Here is a 22,082-nt window from a genome sequence, read left to right as displayed (position 1 = left end):
GACTGCCTGTAAGATTACCTTCTATTCTGATCTTACAGAGTTGTTCTCTTATCTTTTTTTGTTCTTCTAATAAAGTTCTGTTTTTTAAGAATCTGACTGGGTTTTTTGGGTGTTAAAAATCCAAGGCTGGTTTGTGCTCATCTTGTTTATTCTCAAGCCTTCCCAGGAAAGGGGGTGTAAGGGCTTGGGGGGATATTTTGGGGAAATAGGAACTCAAAGTGGTCCTGTTCCTGATTGTTTGTTAAATCACTTGGTGGTGGCAGCGTTTTACCTAATCCAAGGGCAAAGAATTTGTGCCTTGAGGAAGTTTTAACCTAAGCTGGTAGAAATAAGCTTAGGGGGTCTTTCGTGTGGGTCCCCACATCTGAACCCTAGAGTTCAGAGTGGGGAAAGAACCCTGACAACAGTTAAGAGCCATCAGTGAAAGTTTGGTTTAAGTGACTTGACAGCATCACATACCAACTCGGTGGCAAAAGCAGGGATAGAAACCAGTTCTCCACGGGATCAGTCTTCCCTTGCCTCATGTTCTACCTTCTGCAGCCAATGAGACTGGGGTCTTTCAGACAACAGCCTCCTTCACTACACAACCCTGACTCATTCCCAGAGGATATCCCGTCAACCTGCCCCTAGCAGCTGGGAGAAGCCATTGCAGAGAAAGTCCGGCTCAGCTCCTGCAACCCTGAGCTGGAGCACGCTCAATCACACTGGGACTGTGCATGCACCATCCCCCCCCATCAACACATAGGTGCATGCTCAGTGCAGACAGAATCTTCAGCGAATTTAGCTGCCAAATTAACAAGTGTCCACCAAGCATGTGCAAACTGAAATTTTTCTCAAAGCTTGGCCAGATTTGGGTGAATTTTCACAGGAATCACAAAAGGCAAATTTCCATGCTCTGCTCCAAAACATGGACGTGCAAATGCTTCTCAATTAAATGGTTGGATTTTTTAATTTTTTTTTTTTAAATATGGACAAAAGCTTATTTTCCCCGATCTCATTCTCAGAAACAGCGGAAACGTTTTAGCTGAAACCTAACAAATAAATCAACCTGAGGGAGAGGACAGCTAAATGATTAAAGTTTGGCAAGGTTATAAGCAACAAAAAACAGGGTCTTATAATGGAAAGCGACAGGCAACCTTTGGTACAGGCAGTGCTACCTGCGCCGCCCACGAGGGCTAATTTTAAAGTTGAAAAGTGGCGTGCAGAAGGCTCTGGTGTAATTGCAATGACACTGGAACAGTACAGAGGCACAGACATCCCTCCTGTGCTAAACTCGGTGTTTTAAAGAATTCCTCTCCCTGTACAAGTATTATCTCCCAGCTTTACAAGGTGTTCAGCTAATCAAACCTTATGCTTGGGGCCCAGTTATTCCTCTGCTCAGCTCTCCATCTCCTGTTGCTCATTTACCAGCAATCCTCACCTTCAGATTAAACAGGAATATGAGCTGCTCAAGGACATGCTCAAGGACATTTTTAAATACAGGAACATTTTGTCTCCAAGAATAAACTGTTTCAGGCTGTCACCAGCCTCGCTGAGGTTCCTAGCCAGGTCCAGAGCAGTGGGATTCTCTCTACCCACATCTGACTGCCTCCTAGTCCCTTATCAGGCACACCTGTAGGTCATCCACAGGGGTCCCAAGGGCGTGACTTGCCTCTCCTCTTCTGTCTGAGCTGCCTGCGTTTGTCCTGCTTAGCAAGCTTCTGTTGGTGCAGCTCTGCCTCCTCGCTCTGACACCCCGGGCTGCCAGCTCCATTTGCCTCTCCTCCCCTAGCTGCCTTTTCCACTCCAGCACCCACAGCTCTGGACCTCTTGCCATCACCACTGCCTCTGCTGGATCATCCGGGGAACTGTCAGCTTGGTCCCCTGCACGCCTTGTAGGAGAAAAGGAACCCCAGTGGCCACCAGTTTGGAGCAGGTGCCCTATCCTGCCTCATGGCAGGAGTGCAGCATGGCCACTAGCCCCAATTACTTCTGATCAGCAGCTGACAGGCCTTGCTGTGCACACAACGCTGCTAGCTGCTTCTTGGCAAACTCAGAAAATGCGTCTTTGCTCCTCCAGCCCTTTCTGCTGCTTTCCTTGGTTCTGTTTCTTTTACCCAACATAAAACACAAGAGAACAACAAAACTAACCTTTCCTGACTGTTCCCAGCCTTCTCCCACTGAATCACTTCACAACCTAGTTTACCAGGGCTTGAAGTGTGAACCTCAGACAACCTGCCAGCTGCGTGTAAAACCTGCAATTGACTCTGCCACTTGGACATTCTGCTGAGGGCACCCCAAACCGCAAGCCACTGGATACCATTTTACCTCAAGAAGGGAGAGCTTTGCTGGGGTTAGATGGTGTCAGCTCCTTGCCACACTCATGTGGCTGCCTCACCAGCAAACTCCTAGAGACTCCGGAAGGTACAAGTGGCCCAACTGAATTGCTCTTGCTGTTCCAGTCGGCTAGGACGCTCGTCATGCTGTGTCTTGGGGCAACGTTGCTGTGCAGATGCTGCATTTCATCTTTTAGTAAGTAGGTTCCTGATCTTGAAAATCATCCATCGGGCCAGACATCAGCCACCTCCTCTCTAGCCAGAGCCTACCCACACAGCTGCAGTCTCTCAGAGGGGTGTGCGTAATCCATGAAGCTATGGAAGCAGCACAGGGAGCCAGAGACGAAGCATCCTCAGTCAAGGACATGCAGTGAAAGGAGGAGCTTCCAAAAGGAGATTATACAAGACTACTCCAGAGTCTGACAGAGGACCTTGCTCTGCAGTTAGAGCTTTCCACAATAACCACACTAAAAATAAAAGTTGAGATGTATATTGCAAGCAAAGCTTCCTGTAACCAGAGAAGGGGGAAGACTTAATGAGCTGCAACCTTATTGTGCAATCTAGTTTACCTATGCTGATCGGCACTATAGAAAATCCTAGAGATGTACTTCTCCCCACGGGCCCATTTTACTTCTGTGCTGTGGGGTTTAGTGAGAAGGTGGAGACACCAGTATTTTATTCAAGTCAGACTCAAAAAGGAAAGCTTAACTTTCTTCATATTAAACAGCAAAAGCGTCATTGCATTTGACAGGTTAATGGCAGGGTCAACGTCAACCTAATCCCATTATAATAAAGCCTTTATAAACAGCATAATCCCAGGCAGTCTCCCATTGCTATTTTGTGAGCGCTTATAAATCTCCCCACTGTATTTTCCACTGAATGCATCCGATGAAGTGAGCTGTAGCCCACGAAAGCTTATGCTCAAATAAATTGGTTAGTCTCTAAGGTGCCACAAGTCCTCCTTTTCTTTTTGCAAATACAGACTAACACGGCTGCTACTCTGAAACCTATAAGGTAAACACTTCTAGTGTTTGAGTGAGAGACGTTGGCTACCAGCATTAATAGTATTTGTTCAGACTTCCTTACCTGTCCAGTAGCAGCAGACTTTTAGGATGATTCACGAGCAAACTGCAGTAGCAGCTCCCTGCCGTTAGCTCACCTGTGAACGAGCTGGACATTCATCATGGAGATGTGGCACCCCAAGCACTGGCTAACGCATCTGAAAAGAACTGTGGAACACCACGGTTTTATTTTTAAGTGTCTTTACAAGGAAGAGGAGTAGAGTTTTGGATGCAAGGGCTTCCGTACATTGTGCAGAACTCTTTGAAGAGATACTGGCTTGCTAGAGCTTGTCTGATTTGATTTTTTTTTTTTTATTCCTGAAGTGATAAGGGTTCTTTAATGCTACCACTGTGAACGGATTCACAAAAATCTCGTAAGAAGATTCCAGGATTATCTGTGTGTATCACTCGGAAGCCTAGAAGTCTGTGCGAGTGTGAAGCAATAGAAGCAGCTGCAAACATGGCGGAGAGAGCTTTTTCTTCAGCAGATCATCAGGGTCAATCAGCCCTGGTAGGTGTGGTCTGTTACCATCCTATTTTAAAGTTCTCAACCATTTTTTGCCCGCCCTTCCCCCGTTTTTAAACCCACAGTTTATGAATTACACCCTTTTAGTGACTTATACTTAAAGGCTTTTAAAAGCATGTAGGTGCCATGGCTACCCGAATTTAGAGAAGCAAGTCAGAAAATGGAAATAGTTCTGCTCTGTGAATTGTAATGTTTATCCTACAAGAAGTCTGGCCACTAATACAGCACTTGTGATGTCAGAGGGCTAACTTCCAGTGCTGAACAGATCACATATGAAACTGTGCGTTTGTATTACCCTTTCAGCTCCACACAAGCAACACCCTCCTCTTGGACAGGCCAACACTGATGTGCTTCCCAGGACTACCTCCCCCCCACAAAACACTCTACGGCCACCCTCACCCTTTCCCATGACTCTCACACGGCTGACTCTGTTTTGAGTGGAGTCAGTTAATTCTGAGATGTTATTTTGCTTCCAATATATAGCAGAACTATATGACTAAGGGCTTGGCTACCCTGGCACTTTACAGCGCTGCACCTTTCTCGCTCGGGGGTGAAAAAACACCCCCGAGTCCTGCAAGTTTCAGCGCTGTGAAGTGTCAATGTAGGCAGTGCACCAGCGTGGGGGTGGTTTTTTCAGAGGGCTAGGAGAGCGGCGCTGCTTTAACAGTGCCAGTGAAGACACACCCTAAGTTAATGCCCTCCCTTTAGGAACAAAGCCCACCACCATGCAAGGAAGGGGTTTAGACATGTTTCAGCATGTAAATAGCTTTAGTGACAGCATAACAAAGGTTTGTCTCTCAGCCAATAGTGTGTGAAGGAACAATTTGATACAATCTATTTTCCATGCAGACAATTCTATGAACGTTAGCTATATTGATAGACATTTGGGGCAGAAATGTTAGCTCCTACCTAGGTTTATACATTGGTAGTTACAAATTTATTCACAGAGTTAACTCCACTTCCTGCCCACCCTAATGAACTGCTTTATAAGCTGATCTGTAGCAGAAATCCTCTTTATAGCTTGAAAAAAGTTAAATGGCTGGATTGTATGGAAGCATTTTTAATATTACCAAATTTCATAGACCCCATTTTTAAAGCAGTGAGTTGCGGATTTTCATGAAAGGAAGGGTCTTGTCAAGGCAACACACTCTCACACAGATCATTGGCTATTCTGACTACACCCACAGAATATTCACTATTCACCATTCTCCTACTAGGACACAGAAATTAAAGTTATGAAAGTGAGAGAACTAGCAATAGCCACATTCAGGAACTGCAGTATTTTTTGAGTATGAAGGCTGGCTATTTACTGGCCCCAAGCCACACTACACACTCAGTCGAACTGTAAAACTGACTCCTGATGCTTAAACAAGAACAGATGCAGTTACATGCAGAAAGGCATTCAAACTTCCACTGGTATTCTTAGCCATGACTAGATGGCAGATCTCATCAGAGCTGAGCTTTTCCGTTACAACCTCATGGGATAATCTCCAAGAGCAGGCTCTGTTGGTGGTTTCACATTGCATGAGCTGGCTTTAATTACCAGCTTATTATATAGCAAATTTCCCCTCTTGCTCTGGAAGTTGTGCAGCTCAAGAGCTTATGTTAGTGTCAATATCCTTCAGAAAAGTAGCTAATGTTTTTGCCAGTGCTTTTCTTACAACTCAGTTTTGTTCTGCAAGTTAATACGAGAAAGTTACAGTATCTTTGAAGTGAACTCAACAGAATCTGATTAGCATTGGATTGTTCTCTTAGGGGAGATCTGAGGCCTTTACCCCAACCTTAGGTCGTGCCAAGGGGCCTTACGATGGGCGTACATGGGAGCCAGGCCCAACCTGCTGAAAGACTCAATCAAGTGAGGGTTTTTTAGTGTTACTTGCACAAAGCTTTAACCTCCTTGCGCTGCCTTTCATTTTGCTGAAACTTGGGACTTCTCAATACTGTGATCAGTTGTGTATTTATACCATAAATCAAGGAAATCTGGTTGAAATGAGAGCAAGTAGCTTTCCCCTGATTTAATACCTCCCTCCAACTGAGAGACTCCCGAAGGACTAGCCAGTATTATGCTCAGATGAAGCCGTCAGCCCAGAGTTTGGTTTTCTGATCTGGTTATTTTCCTTAACTCTAAATTTTTGCTTTCAGCATGGATAAGGAGCATCCACTGTCGGAATAATTCAGATAGCCAGCATTTACTTTTGAATCTTTCACTTCCACATCCTAGGAACCTGGAGGAGACCTCAGTATGACTCAGGAGAGTACAACATGTAGATATTTGAAGTGCTGGAAAAGTCTGAAAAGCTTAGCATTATTAAGAAGAAACCTTCCCAATGCCCACTTTAATGCTCAGTAAATTTCTGGTTTCAGAGGGAAAAAAGGAGTTAATATGGTATGCGTGGGACTGCAGTCACTTTGCAAGATAAACATTACAACTCATGATAGCATGAAGTTTGCATGTGCAACTTTAATTGTAAAATAAGTCAAGCAGTAGTTAATTGCCATTTATTAGATTAAAATTATAAATTCAGTGCTCTAGATAGAGTTTTCTTCGTACATTGAACCCCAATGAGAAGTACTATAGTCTCCAAAAGGCTCAATATAGCTGGTGAAAAGTTAGGGATAAGAATAATCAATCCTTTATTCTTCCCCGAATGACAAATACTTCCTGAGAATAGCTAGTATTTCTAGTGCACTTGGCATATTATACAACTGAAGCAGAAGAGAAGACAGATTGAGCCCTCAAAGTCAACAGCTCCACTAGGAAAAAAGTTCTATGAGTAACATTTCTAAATCCAAGGTCGAAGGAAAAGGCAATTCCTTCCCATGGTAAGTGGTTAAGTCAGATGTTGATGTGTATTGCCCTCTCCCTCCAAAGAGGCTTGTCTGATTTGCAGGTGTTCCCATCCTCATACCCTGTGGTTAAGATAAAGTTCTGTCTCCTGGCAACGATACAAAGATAACAACCAGGCACCTTCCGCTCTACTTTTATTTTCACTTTCAGATAAAAACAAACCATTGTTCTTTTAAAAGAGAATAATCCATTCATTTGTGATTATAAAGTGCATTTTTCACCTTGAACTTTGTGTACAAAAACATTTTAAAAGACACAAACATGCAAAAATAGCTTAACAAGGCACTTCCAGGCATAAAACAAGGACAGCAATGTCTCACTTCTACATTCACATTGGCGAAAGAAAAGTGTGAAGAGGAAAGCTCCAAAAAGTTACCTTTTTTATTTTTTAGAATCATCATTGGTCAAAGAGTCAATTCCCAGCACAATGCTTACACAGCGTCAAAGCGTATGTCACAACTTCCAGAGCTTTTTCCCATCCACTGCAGTACACATTGCTTCCATTGGCTGGTACGCATGGCCCCTTCATTGTACCACCAGAGGAGGAAATAAAAGCACACTACTCCCATGGCACTACAGAACACATCACTGTTGCATTTTAGGGAGTCATGGTTAGGATCCAAAGCTGTGCTAGAATAGGTTAGCTAAAAGTTGTAGCTGTACACTAGATTTTTAGAACATGTTAGCTAAAAACAACCATACCTTTAAATCCTAATAATGCTAAACCCCTGACCCATTCACAGCCGGCCTTTGGAAATCAAAGAATGATTTTAAACCAAACTTGGATAAGTCTTTCCTAAAGACAACTTTATGGAGGACACTATTTAACTTATCAAACAGAAATTCAAGAAACAGACTTTTCAAATTAGTGAATGAAGCCTGTGCAACCTATGTTTACATACACAGTGTCAATTTAATGCCTGAAATTAATGACCAAGTACAATAATGCTTTTCACAGCCCAATACATTGATGCAAAGATCAGAAAGCTATGCATTCTTTCTGTAAGCTCATTGTTCTTACTCAATCATGTCTAATAGAAGGTTGGGTACATTATCTCCTAAAATTATAGGACAGCGTAGAAGTGTTTTGTACTGTGGTCTCCAGAATTAAAGAAGTGATGTTTTTAAAAGCAATTTTTTAATTTTTGAGAATAGCATAGCCATTTGCTTCTTCCCAGGCCCTCCTAAACACAAATACTGGGTATGTGCCAAAATATATAAAGGTTGTGTTCTAGAAAAATAGAATATCTGGAAATATTAAACCCCATTTGAATTATTCCATTGAAGTATATGAAATAAGTTATTCTGCTCGAATAGCAAGACATTGGCTTAATGACTGAAGTGAGTAATTTAGCTACTTTCTCTCTGGAAGTACCTAAAATGACTGTCCTTTGCAATTCACCTCACCGCCAAAACAAGCCATGGTACTCTCCCCTCTAAAGCAACAGATCTCCCTTTTCAACAACAAGAGCAATGATGGCATCTCATGCCCTTGTGAGATCCGTTTTCTTGGGCAGAACTACATGTTGTATGGAAATAGCACCGAAGGCCAATGTGTGCACTTACGAGGTTAAAATTGTGATAGCTTCTACAATGTCAATACAAGATACAGCTGTGACAGCTCAATATGTAATTACAGTGCAAGTCTGGTGTTCTACCAATCTAAGTGAACCCATTCTAGCATGAAAACTGAACAAAAAGCAACACATCCATTCTAGTGAGACAAGTTTTAGACAAAACAGTTGACTTGGATTAATACAAACTTTCAGAACTTTTGAAAAGCTAGCAGTCACATTTCAGAAACCTTTGTAGTTCAAGCCACTGCCGTGATATTGTACAAGGCACTCACACCGCACTAAAAAGTTAGTCTCCCAAATAAACTGTCTTCATAGGACATGACAAGCAGCAGCAGCGAGGTCTGTTTATCAAGTTTCAAACCCGCTACAGAAATAAACAAATTCACAAACATGCAACGTACTGACTGTCCATGCAGACTCATGCACGAACCCTTTGGCACCCGGTTTCCTCACAGAATGAAAGCTCATTTTACATTAGCACTACAAGTAGAAGCTGCTGCACTCCCCAGGCACAGTAAGGCAGTTAATAGAGACACATACTGAGAACAGAATGGTGATCTTTCAGCATCTGCAAGATTAAAAGTTAAAAAGAAAAAATCCTCAGTGTTACTCCCCAAGTAGTTCCAGGGGGGCTGGAAGACCTTCTGGGCATATTAACAATTGCAGACAAAGAGCTCTTCCCCTCCATTAAAAATGTTTTTTAAAATACTTGATGAGTCAAAGGATACTACACAGTTCTAAAGGAAAAAAAATTCAACTCCTCAACATGGGCAAATCGCTATGAATTTACTACACAAGTTATATTTAAATAAAAATATCTTACAGATGAACTGGTGACTAAGCATACCAGTATCTTCCCATAAATGCAGATCTCTCCTAATATGGCATGAGGCAAAGCTTCTAGTCATGGTTATTGTGTCATTTCTAGAATCTTCTCCATCTCTAACCGAAAGGCTCCAGCACAGTAACAAGGTCAGAGAGAAAGGGCCATTCACGTCCCCCTCTTGCCATAAGCAGGCTAGTTTAGCTTTAATATCTTCTGTCATGTATAAATTACCTGTCAAATAGTCTTCTGGCAAAGCCAACTTGCATAGTTCTACAGAAGTGGTAGAGCATAGTTAAAAAAGCCTCCCTCTTTAATATACTTAAGCCTGTAACAACCCTAATGTGCAACCCAGGACACTACTACATATCTAAGTGAATAATGCAATCACTGAAGTAGTAAGTGTTTAACTGGAGGAGACTAGCAGCATTATACAGAAAAGGACTAGCAGCACTGGGCAGAAACTCTAGTGAGGTCTCCCATTCTGTCAAACTGTTTCCAAGTGTTGAATCTGGGGGGTAACTATCATGATGCAAAAGACACTTGTTTAGCTGGTATTAAAACCACTTGCGATCACTGAACGTTACAGTCATCTTGCTCTACCCCAATGGAGCTTTGCATTGCCATGTAAAGTGTCATTTACCCAGCCCTTTGGCAAACTTCACGTTCAGGCCAATTCCCAAGCTTGCAACAGGCACAGCAATAGTTAATGAATCAAGACTCAGTTCCTCTATTAGTAGTAAGGTCCTAGCTTTTCATACCCTGAGTAGCTAGGCCACTCAGGAAACAAGCCATAGGAGCACCTCGGACTTCCAAATTGATCAAAGGCAATGCCAAAATCAGGTCCAGCCTGAGGCTGCGAGACTTCCCGAGCAGATTTCAGTTCAGACTGTATGATCCTGTAATTCAGGCCTCTGTTGCTGTCCCAATACACTTTCCCATCACACTCGTAATAGACTGCAAACTCGATTCTTTCATGGGACTGAATTCTCTCTGGCAAGCAGATATCAAAGGAAAATGTGTCCTTGTCTGAACCTGCGTAAGTGTCCTTGACATATTGGCACGGATAGTCTGTGAAGCTTTTCCAAGTGTCAAATGTCATCCTTATTCTCACAGTCTTCTCAAAAGCAAGATTCTTAACCTTCACTGTGCCCACAATAGCTTTATCCTTTAGCATGCAGTTTTCCAGGCAGACAAAATCCGTCTGAAGGCGATTTCTGAAGTCCAAGTAGTCTGCAGAAGGCTGTACGAAATCCAAGACAAAGTTGTCCCTCTCTACCGTCGTCAGACCCACAATATTGTCTATTAACTCTGTGATGTTGAATGGAATATCTAATGGGTCATCAAACTCTGAAAACACTTTAACCATTGTCAGAGCCAAGCCTCTGCTATCGGCAAAAGAAACTCTCTTTTTTACCCTATTTCCCTGGAGAGATGTTGCTGCCTCTCCAGGTTCACTGAACTCAGCCTTGCTGTTCTGAATGCAGGGACGTAATGGTTTGTTTGGTTTTGGAGCTATTTTACAAGCAAATCTCTCTCTTCTCAAGGGTGGAGAACACAGATACAGCTGCATGGCTATGTCCACAGCCATTGCTGGGGTGGGAGCAAAGTAGTCGAGAATTCTGAAAGAAAGAGGGCGAAAAGGTGAGTTTTCATCACATAATTATAGGACTTGAAACGGAGCATAAGCAAGCAACAAGTAAACTTTATTATTCTGTGACATGAGCTCTCTGAGCTCCAGTTACTGCTATATACAGTCAGCTGCTGAAGAGTTTTTTTCCTGGAGCACACCTTGCCCCCTCATCCCCCTGCAACAACATAGTATCATCAATGACAAGTGTTAAAAGCAAAGCATACAGAGAATAAGAGTAAACTGGTTTTAATATTGCATTTCCTCCATTCTAGCTGCATAAACCATTTTGTTTGTTAAATACTGTGCAGAGATCAACCATCTTTAAATAAATCTAGGCTGTAGGAATCATAGAATATCAGGGCTGGAAGGGACGTCAAGAGGTCATCTAGTCGACCACCCTGCTCAAAGCAGGACCAATCCCCAACTAAATCACCCCAGCCAGGGCTTTGTCAAGCCTGACCTTAAAAACCTCTAAGGAAGGAGATTCCACCACCTCCCTAGGTAATGCATTCCAGTGCTTCACCACCCTTCTAGTGAAATAGTGTCTCCTAATACCCAACCTAAACCTTCCCCACTGCTTGAGACCATTACTCCTTGTTCTGTCATCTGCTCCCACTGAGAACAGTCTAAATCCATCCTCTTTGGAACCCCCTTTCAGGTAGTTGAAAGCAGCTATCAAATCCCCCCTCATTCTTCTCTTCTGCAGACTAAATAATCCCAGTTCCCTCAGCCTCTCCTCCTAAGTCATGTGCCCCAGCCCCCTAATCATTTTGGTCGCCCTTCGCTAGACGCTTTCCAATTTTTCCACATCCTTCTTGTGGAACCATGACTGAAAAGGATTACTGGCCCAGGGAATATTTCTTCTACTCTGTCATGGTGTTTCTAGTTATGACAGGTTGCAAAATACTAAACCTAAGTATAGTGCTTTATCCCCACCCCAATGGTTTTGCTGTATTACGGTTAAATGAACATTGGAAGTTAATGTAAAATTTCAGTAGTTTCACAAACTTAAATACAATTAAATATTATATTTCTGCTGTGGTTTCCTCACCAGGAGAGTCTGATATTTTCTCCACTTCACTGCGTAGCTGTAGCTTCCTTTAAACATACAAACAGGAACCGCATATTTCATCAGCAGTAGCATATGGAGCTGACATGACCTCTGCGGGGGCGGGGGGACCAGAACCACAGCACAACACAGACACTAGACTTCATGATAACTTGATTTTTGAAGTTTGGGGGATGACACCAAATTTTGTCATTTCTTATGACAACTCCTCAAGTTATTTCAGTATGCTTCCCTCCTCAGACTCTTCTGGCATGATTTTGAGCAGCCAATTTTCTCATGAGCATTGGTGTTAGAGATGAATGCCTTACACAACATGATACTCAGTAGATCTAGCTCCAACTGCTCTTGAGTCACTGGAAAATGGTAAAATGAATGTGATCCTAAGGTCTGATACTATTATCTCATGGGCTACCGACACTAAACAGATGCTGCTCAAGCTTTCCTGCCCCATCCAATATTACTTTATAGCCATGGTGATTCAGGAAATAACGGATAAACAGATATGTATAAATACTCATTTTAAATGGTCACAGAGATGAGCAGTGACATTTCGACAAGGGACTGAGCAGTGTAGCATGGGAGTATTCTAGACCCGTCCCCAGAAAAGGCTAGCAGACACAGCAGGGTACGTGCAGCTGCACAGGATACGTGCACTTAATGGTAACAGGAATTACGTTCAATTAAAACCAAAGGGACCTTTAGCAAGCTAAACATGCTATAAACACCCCACCACCACCAAAAGAACCCCACTGGTGCCAAGAGCCACCCCCACCCAAGCCACATCCTGCTCTTGCGGAGTCTTTTGCTGTTTGTGTGCTCACCAGTATCTGGCTCAGTGGCCACACTGACTGAACTTCAAGCCCCAAATTAATGCCACCTCCCACAATCCAGGGAGTCGCTTCTCAGCCCCCACACCAGGTGCTAGGCAGCACCCCACTCAGGAAGGCAATTGATGCTGGGCCCACACAGCCTTCTGCAGTAAAGCAGGTGCACTAAGGACTTCTTTCTTCCAGAGAAGACCCCTTCCTGGTCCAGAACTGGGTATGAGGAACCCAAGGAAGCCCCAACCAGCCTGAAAACCAGTGCCTGCAGGCCTCTTGTCCACCACTCAATACCAAGGGCCTGTTGACACCACCCCACCAGCAGAAAGCATTTGGGGTGGGGGTGTCTCCTGCTAGGCCTCCAGAGAGCGACCCCTCCAACATGTAGGGCCCCCTACCATTACAGCAGGAATTTCCACCCAGGGCAAAAGGCCCCACCTGCCACCATCCACTAGAGCCCTTCCCCTCCCACAATCCTCTGCCTGGACAGCAGGAGCCCCCTGCTTGGGTAGCAAAGCAATGTTGGTGGTGGGGGGGAGGCAGCGTCTCGGCATGCACAGAATTCTCTACTGGGGAGGCTGGGTACCATCAACAGCCCCCTCTTCCAGGCTGTGTCATTCCCCCTCCTGCCCACGTCTCCTGCTACAGGGCATTTGGGAGGGTAGCCCCCACCTACTACAAACAGCAGCAGCCACCTTCCTTCCCCCATCTAGCTGCGCAAAGATGGTAGCAGGGGAGCTGGGTCTGCATCATTATGTTGTTCACACTCAAAGGGTCTTCCCCGCAAACATCAGAACTAGAAACAATTGTACACTGACAGCCTACTGCCTAGATTCGAATGACACATGCATGGGCAAGAGTTTGACTTTCTGGGGATGAACTGACTGTTCTCCAAGCCCTGAAGAATACAAGAATACAGGAGCACGATATAGCCCATTGATTTTATTTAACATGTGATTTAAAATGAAGAACTTTTCCTTTTAAAAAAAAATAAAATAAAAAAAATCTTTCAATGACTCATCTCCTGTCATTCCCACATGAAAATCTCTAAACGAGACCGCAGCAACACAACAGCAGGTGGCTAAAGAGAACCAGGGCTAAATGAGAGATCAAGGCTGCCAACACCTATTGAGAACCGTAGTACCTTACAACTACAATACTCAGGCCAAGAACTATGCTCCTTACAGAAAGCTGTCTACACATCAACCCTTCTTCAGAACAGCATCAAAATATTTCATCTGTAAGTTGCATTCAACAAGGACTTCTGTTTATTCAGAATGTGTGCCAAGACCTGAGTGCAAAAGTGCACTAAAGCAACAAGCTCCTCCTCTGCTTCCTCATCACAGCCTGACACAGCTCAAATCCAACTAAAACAGGGGTGGGCAAACTATGGCCCAGGGGCCGAATCCAGCCCTTCAGATGTTTTAATCCGGCCCTCGAGCTCCCGCTGGGGAGCAGGGTCGGGGGCTTGCCCCGCTCCTGTGCTCCCGCCGGGGAGCAGGGTTAGGGGCTTGCCCCGCTCCACACGTGCCATGGCTCTGCATGGCTCCTGGAAACAGCGGCATGTCCCCACTCTGGCTCCTATGCATAGGGGCAGCCAGGGGGGCTCCGCATGCTGCCCCTGCAGTTCCCATTGGCCAGGCATTGTGGCGCTGGAGCAGGGACATGCTGCTGCTTCCAGGACCTGCTTGAGGTAAGAGCCACCCGGAGCCTGCATCCCTGACCCCCTCCTGCGCCCCAACCCCCTGCCCCAGCCGTGACCCACCTGCTGCCTTCCGAACCCCTTGGTCCCAGCCTGGAGCACCCTCCTGCACCCCCAAACCCCTCATCCTCAGCCCTACCCCAGATTCCGCACCCCCAGCTGGAGCCCTCACCCCCCTCCGCACCCCAACCCCCAATTTCATGAGCATGTATGACCCGCCATACAATTTCCATACGCAGATGTGGGTCTTGGGCCAAAAAGTTTGCCCACCCCTGAACTAAAGTGTCCCAAGCCTCACAGAACAGCATTAAATCCATGTGTGCATTCTCTGCTCTGCTGTACGTGGTCTTGTAAAGCTTCTACTCACACATAGGAAGCTATTGTTTGTATATGCTATTTCATCCTGCAAAACAACACAGCCTCAAATATTCACAACTGCCTGTTACCTCGACCACTCTCAGAAACATTACAGGGTCATGTCTCATCACAGTTAAACCTAGGGAGGTGGTGGAGTCTCCATCCCTAGAGGTTTTTAAGGCCCGGCTTGACAAAGCCTTGGCTGGGATGATTTAGTTGGGGATCGGTCCTGCTTTGAGCAGGGGGTTGGACTAGATGACCTCCTGAGGTCCCTTCCAAGCCTGATCTTCTATGATTTGAAGAAACTAATAATTGCAGCCTCAGTGTCCCTGGCAATATCTGGATAAGGAAGGATATATTGTGTTATTTAATAAAAAGGTACTCTATCTTAAAGCTATTTTGGGACATTCAACCTAAGGGTGTTTAGAAGTCAAACCTCTCACGATGCATCCTATTTAGGCCATTAAAGTCACAAGGCCAGATCTACTGAACTGACTGCAATTTTCAGTTACGATTTTATAACTCAGATGTGAACTTTTGCTCTGGATCGACCTTGGGGCACTTACTTCAAAGTCCAGGAATGCTGGGTGGGACTCTGTTGAACCACCCTAAAAGGAATGGGGAAGCTTTTCATTTTAGTCAGAGACTTACAGTAAGGTTAATGAACTGTCTCAGGTTTTAAAACATTTAGATCTTTAAAAGTGATTCAGTGAATAGCTGTTACTGGAAAGAAGCCCACAAACTCAGCTCTGGAAAACACAGGAAGTGTTCAGCTACAAGAATGCAGAAGTGTGTTTAAAGGGACACTGACAACTTGATATCTTCATTCTTTTAAAGAAAGTTTGAAGTTCATTTGCCCAGTTTTCAATACCACCCCAAAGACTTCAAAACTGTATTACCCTGCCAGTTTCACCCTCTCCTCCGAGCAAATACTGATGCCCTTTCTCCCACCCCAGCTTTTATGGAGCATAAGCAAACCTGGGAACAAAACTGTTTAAATCCATGTTTGTCAGCAGCCTCTGATTATATTGGTACATATCCAAAAATAAGGTTTGTTAACCCATGCTTTCTCTGCTAGCTGTCTGCAGCAGACTAATACAACAAACATTAGCAAGCATCTTGAAAGAATACTGACAACAAACAAGTTGAAGACAGTTTTACAGGTATGTTGTATGCTGCCTATTAGGTCCAGAAGAGGAGGCAGTTTGTTCTAAGTGAGGAAGTATTATGCTAGTACCACTTGGTAATCAGCTGTCTTCATTTGGGCCAGGTATATCTGACAAAGTTTTGATGGCATATCTATGTTGGTCAGGGGTGCGGAAAAAAACCCCAACCAAACAAAACCACACAGCCAGTTATGCTGACAAAAGCCCTTGTGTAGATGCAGCTATGCTGACAGAGGACTGCTTGTGTCAGCTTAGCTGATGTCGTTCAGGGAGGTGCACCTACAGTAGGAGGCTCTGCCAATACCATTTTGCCAGCAAAGCATCCCTAGCTTCAAGGCCTTGCCTACGTACAGTTGATGCATACGTATGGTCTCCTGAGAAGTTCCAATACCTTCTCTTCTCATCCTCTCAGGAAAGGGAAAGACTGTCTAGGCCTCTCTTGGGCAGCTGGAACTACCAGAGAGCCTGGAACAAGAGGAGAACAGAAGTTCTGAAATCCCTTCTCAAGGGCTTGGGACCTACAGCACCTCTCTCCTAGATGTAGCTAGTACAGAAACTAGAGTTAGCCACAAATCCTTCACTTGCTCCAACATCTCTTCATTTATTGAAAGGGCCCATTTAGATTGTAAGCTCTTATAAGGCAGGAACTGTCTCTTGCTACGTCTATGTACAGTGCCCAGCATAATGGGGCCCTGATCTCAGACACCTCCAGGCACCACAGCAACATAAATACAAATAAATGACTTTGGAAAATCCAGCCATTATTTAGGTGTCTAAATGGGAACAGAGGTCTTCTGGGAGTCTGGCCCTATTGTGTTGTTAGTCAATGACATATAGGAGAGCAATGGTGCAACACATGCCCCTCCTCACAAGAAATCGGAAAACAGTACGACAGCTGGCAATGGGCTGAATGCCATTCTAGGAACAGCATAACATGAAGCCAGTAAAATGAGGATCACAATTGCACATGATGAGCTCCAAGCACATCCTGACAGAGACTAAATAGCCAACAAGGCTAAAAATCCTATCACTATCAATGAACAACTGATGCACAGCAAGAACTAAGCTCCCAGAAGAGGGACCAGAGTAATCTGAAGCCACCACACTCCTTATATATCTGCAAGTAAGGAAGCACTGTAACAAGGGGATAGGCAGGGTGCGTCCCCAATGTCAACCCTGCTGCCAGAAAACGTCAAGCTTCCACTGCTTCAGTGGAGGGGACGATGCAGACAATGCACTAAGCACTCTTTGCTCCCAGGCACCAGAGAACCCACACACTGTTCACTCCCACCACTTTGGCTTCTCTGCCAAGAAGTCCTGCAGAGCTTTTTGGAAAAACTTTTACTGAAGTGTCCAGGAGAAGCCAGTTTGAACAGAGGCAAAACGCAGGTTAGAGTCTCAAAGTTCGAAGAATCACTGTGGGGACACCGCTTCTATGAGGGAGGGAATTTACTACTGAGGCTATGTCTACACTGCCACTTTCAGCACTAAAACATTACAGGGGTGTGAAAAAACACCCCCCTGAGCGACAACAGTTCTAGTGCTGAAGAGTCACGCTCCCAGCGATAAAGCTATCACCCCTTGTTCGGGGCGGTTATTTTTTATCGCCGGGAGAGCTCACCCCCAGCGATAAAGCGTGACGACACTGCCCACGACAGCACCGCCAGGACCATGCTGTAATGTGGGCGGTGTAGACATACCCTGACAGCACTTACCACTCCGGAAGAGAGGCGCTTCAGTTACAGGTGGTTAAGAACCAACACCAACAAAAACAGTAAATCAAATCCTAGACAACATAAATGGCGTCTCAGCTTGTGGCCTACAGGTCGGTGAACTTCACCCAGAGACTTTACAGGCATTGATTTTCAAAAAGATTGGACTCAAATTACGAGTTATCGAAATTTAGGCCACGTCTACACTAGAAACCTTAGAGCGACACAGCTGTACCAATGTAGTTGCTCTGCCGTAAGCCTTAGGTTATGATTGCAAGTACTTCTCATCCACTTTACCTATTCTAATGAAGGCCCTCACATAAGAATGCAAGGCCATTCAAGGTTTTTAAAGGTTGTCACCACCTGCAAGTGAGCAGAAACCCAGAGCAGTGACTCTGGATGTTATGTTCATGCATGCCTACCTGCAATGAGGTGGAGAGGGACAGGTGTGTTCTAGAAGACCAGAAGTCTTCCCGTGGGCTTGAGGACTACTCCTACTCAGGACTTTATCACAGCAGCGAAGCTTGAAGGTAACCAAAGCGTCAGATCACTGGGAGGTCTGCACTAGCGAGTAATGACTGCACATCTCCTGGCCAGCCACAGATGAAACACCATAGATCATCCATGCCATCTGGAATACTTCTCCCTATCAACAGTGACTCTACACAAGAACAGGAACAAGGTGAAACCCCACAAAGACACCAATTGCAATCCAATATGCTTTCAGATACCTCAGAAGGAGCAGCCCACAAAGTGAATCCCTTAAGATCCTACAGAAGAGGCAACAATAGAACATACAGCCAGACTGGATCAGACCAAAGGTCTACCTAGTCCAGTATCCTTTGTCTTCCAACAATGGCCAATGCCAGGTGCCCCAGGGGGAATGAACAGAACAGGTAATCATCAAGTGATCCGTCCCCTGTCGCCCATTCCCAACTTCTGGCAAACAGAGGCTAGGAACATCATCTCTGCCCATCCTGGCTAATAGCCATTGATGGACCTATCCTCCATGAATTTATCTAGTTCTTTTTTGAACCCTGTTATAATCTTGGGCTTCACAATATCCTCTGGTAACCGGTTCCACAGGTTGACTGTGCGTCGTGTGATGAAATACTTCCTTTTGTTTGTTTTAAACCTTTTGCCTATTAATTTCATTTGGTGACCCCTAGTTCTTGTAAAAAGAAAAGGAGTACTTGTGTTATGAGAACGAGTAAATAACACTTCCTTATTTACTTTCTCCACACCAGTCATGATTTTATAGACCTTTATCATATTCCCCTTAGTCATTTCTTTTCCAAGCTGAAAAGTCCCAGTCTTATTAATCTCTCCTCATATGGAAGCTGTTCCAGAATATCATTTTCGTTGCCCTTTTCTGTGCCTTTTCCAATTCCAATATATCTTTTTTGAGATGGGGCAACCACATCTGTGTGCAGTATTCAAGATGTGGACGTATCATGGATTTATATAGACACAACATGATATTTTATGTCTTATTATCTATCCCTTTCTTAATGATGCCCAATGTTCTGTTAGCTGTCATTAATATAAAAAGCTACAGGCAGATCAAATGGACACCTGCTGCTAGATCAAACAGCTGACAGGAGTCTAAGTTCCACAGTTAGATCTGAACCCAAATCAAAAGGGAATCAAAGAAGTTACCATCTGTCTGGGAAGGTGTAAGCGGGCCCTGCCCCAGCACAGGGGGCTGGACGAAATGCTCTCTCAGGGCCCCTTCCTGCTCTGCATTTCTTCAGTTCTCTAAGTCTGTGGAATCCGGGGGTTGCAGCGCCTTCCCTAAAACCCCTCTGCTACTGTGGGGGTGAGTCTGGCGGAATAACCTGTCCCCACACTTCAGGCCACGGGCCGATAATTCAGAAATTGCCACTGCTGGGCCCCAAGGCTGCCCCACACCTTGGAAAAGTCAGACGACAGCGTCCCCGTGAACTAAAGGAGCCGGTTTCTCCATTCCGCCAGACGCTGCGGTCGGAGAAAAACCGTCTTGCTCTCAAGCCTCGACACCAGCGGAGCGGCAAGTTCCTCACGGGTCGCCACAGCCCAAGCCCAAGCCCAAGCGAGCGCTCCCCCGGGGAGCGGCCCCGCGACGCTCCCCCCGGCGCCGCGGAGCTCGGACTCCGCCGAGCGAGCGCGGGGCGGCCCCGCGGCGGCTGCGGCAGGCAGCGGGCTGGGCTGGGGGGGGCGGTCCCGGGCCGCCGCTGTGGCGGGGCGGCTCGCGGGACCCAGGCTCGGGAGGCCCGAGCTCTCCTGGCGCTGCCGGGTTGAGGGACCCGGGGCCAGGCTCGGGCTTTGCCGGGCTCGCCCGGTGCCTGGGACGCCGCCCCGGGCCGGAGCGGAGCGGGCGCCGCGTCCCCCGCAGCTCCCCGTGCAGGGCGGGGCCGGCCCGCGGGCTCGTACCTGGCGCGGCGCATGGGTCCTGCGGGGCGCGCGCAGCCCGGCTCCGGCTCCGGCTCCGGCGGCAGCAGCGGGCCGAGGCTGCCGAACAAGGCTCAAGGGGGGCGGGGGCGGGGCGCAACCACGTCGGGGCGCTCAGCCCCGAGCTCCGGCCGGGCCAGACCATCCCCACTGCAGCCAATCGGAGCGCGCCCAGCCCGACCCGCCAGCCAATCGGAGCGCGCCGAGCCCGACCCGCCAGCCAATCGGAGCGGAGTCTCCGCGTGACCCGCTACACTTTAGCTCGTGAGCATAGCCCTGCCGGTGCTCTGCGGAGCAGCCCCGAGACGCCAGCCCCGCCCTGGGCCGGGAGTGAAACAGCCCCTCCCCCAGACACAGCCCCCCTCCCCCTCCAAGGGGTCGAGGGCGCAGCCCCTCCCCCAGACACAGCCCCCCTCCCCCTCCAAGGGGTCGAGGGGAGCAGCCCCTCCCCCAGACACAGCCCCCCTCCCCCCCAAGGGGTCGAGGGGAGCAGCCCCTCCCCCAGACAGAGCCCCCCTCCCCCCCAAGGGGTCGAGGGGAGCAGCCCCTCCCCCAGACAGAGCCCCCCTCCCCCCCAAGGGGTCGAGGGGGGCAGCCCCTCCCCCAGACAGAGCCCCCCTCCCCCCCAAGGGGTCGAGGGGGGCAGCCCCTCCCCCAGACAGAGCCCCCTCCCCCCCAAGGGGTCGAGGGGGGCAGCCCCTCCCTTGCGCAGGCACCCCCGTTGCCCAGAGGAGCGGAGCGATCCCCCGGGCGTGGGCCCCCTCCCCCAGCCAGGGCTTGGAGCGGGGGCAGACGCCCCCACGAGGGCTGGGCGAAGTGGGATAACCGAGGGGGCAGGGCCAGCCCAAGGGATCCACGGGGGACGAAGCCCAAAACTCCCGGGAGAAGGACAGCCCGACCAGCGTGGCCGCCTAACTCGGTATTATTCCCCTGCAGCGCCTCATCCCGGCGGTCCCCACGCATCTGGCCTCTGCCTGCCGGCGCTTGGCTTCGGGGCCTTCCCTTTCACCTTTGTCAATGAACGTGGCCGGCTCAGTTCGCTTCCTCCCTTTGCCCTTTGTTATCAGATCGATCAAACGCTAATTCCCGCGGAGCTTCTCCAAAATAGGAATTGTGGAGTGCGCAGATGGGGAGGGGAAACCCCGCTTTCCAAGCCTGCGGTGAGCACAGGGCAGGAGAGCTACTCTTTCTTTCCTACAACATTTGCACTCAATAAAAGGATAATCTTAACTAGATGAGGGGGCTGTAAACGAGCAATTAAGCAAACACTTTACAGAGCTACATTAGAAAGAGTACTAGAGTCAAACGTGCTTTTTTCACTGCATGCATCCGATGAAGGTGAGCTGCAGCTCACAAAAGCTTATGCTCAAATAAATTGGTTAGTCTCTAAGGTGCCCCAAGTCCTCCTTTTCTTTCTGCGGATACAGACTAACAGGGCTGCTACTCTGAAACGTGCTTTGACATGCAGGTGTGCTCTGGAGATGTAGGACCACAGCCCTGGGAAATGTCCACACTTGGGGCTATTTGTTGAGCCTTGAGTTAATTGTTTAGTAATTAATTCAAGGTAATTAACACATTTGTACTACTTTGGACACTCCCCAAACGTTTCTTCCCAGACACACATATTTGCTTTACCCTCCCAGATAAGTTTTTAGCAGCCAATTAACTTCAGGCAAAACCACCTGCGACAACCTCACTGCTGTATCTTCGGGCTTGGCAACACTTGCAGATGTGGAGCGCTGGGAGTTAAACCAGCCCTTAGAGAAAGCAGTAGGGAAAGCACTGCAGTGTGTTCACACGGTCAGCTGCAAGCGCACTGGCGTAGCCACATTTGCGGCACTTGCAGCAGTATTGGGAGCAGTGCATTATGGGCAGCTGTCCCACAAGGCACCTCTTCCCATTCTGGCGCTGTGGCTTGTGGGAAGGGGGAGGGGCATTCTGGGTCCTGTCCCAACGCCTCATGATGCATCGCTTCGCATCCCAGCAATCCCTGTGCTTCCGTCCACATTTGACGCCATCTTGCAACGCTTTTTGTACTGCGC

At 47.0% G+C, this 22,082-nt stretch overlaps 1 protein-coding gene across 5 annotated transcripts; it reads right to left on the bottom strand.

The window, feature by feature from the left end:
* Window positions 1-6,867: 6,867 nt before the first annotated feature.
* PPP1R3B (protein phosphatase 1 regulatory subunit 3B) lies at window positions 6,868-20,123 on the bottom strand. 5 transcript variants are annotated; one of them, XM_048846851.2, is made up of 3 exons: window positions 20,023-20,123; window positions 18,033-18,271; window positions 6,868-10,772 (listed from the first exon to the last, which is right to left on the bottom strand). In XM_048846851.2, exon 3 carries the CDS (start codon window positions 10,739-10,741, stop codon window positions 9,884-9,886), a length of 858 nt encoding a protein of 285 aa, XP_048702808.1. In that variant the 5' UTR covers window positions 10,742-10,772; window positions 18,033-18,271; window positions 20,023-20,123; the 3' UTR covers window positions 6,868-9,883. The 5 variants fall into 5 exon arrangements, with proteins under 5 accessions (XP_048702808.1, XP_074983513.1, XP_048702807.1 ...); XM_075127412.1 differs by lacking the exon at window positions 20,023-20,123 and adding an exon at window positions 19,270-19,665; XM_048846850.2 differs by lacking the exon at window positions 18,033-18,271.
* Window positions 20,124-22,082: the final 1,959 nt, after the last annotated feature.

Source organism: Caretta caretta, chromosome 4, assembly GCF_965140235.1.
Source record: "Caretta caretta isolate rCarCar2 chromosome 4, rCarCar1.hap1, whole genome shotgun sequence".
Lineage (NCBI taxonomy): Eukaryota > Metazoa > Chordata > Testudines > Cheloniidae > Caretta > Caretta caretta.
The sequence above is the reverse complement of the archived record's forward strand: the minus strand, read 5'-3'. Positions and strand labels throughout refer to the sequence as shown.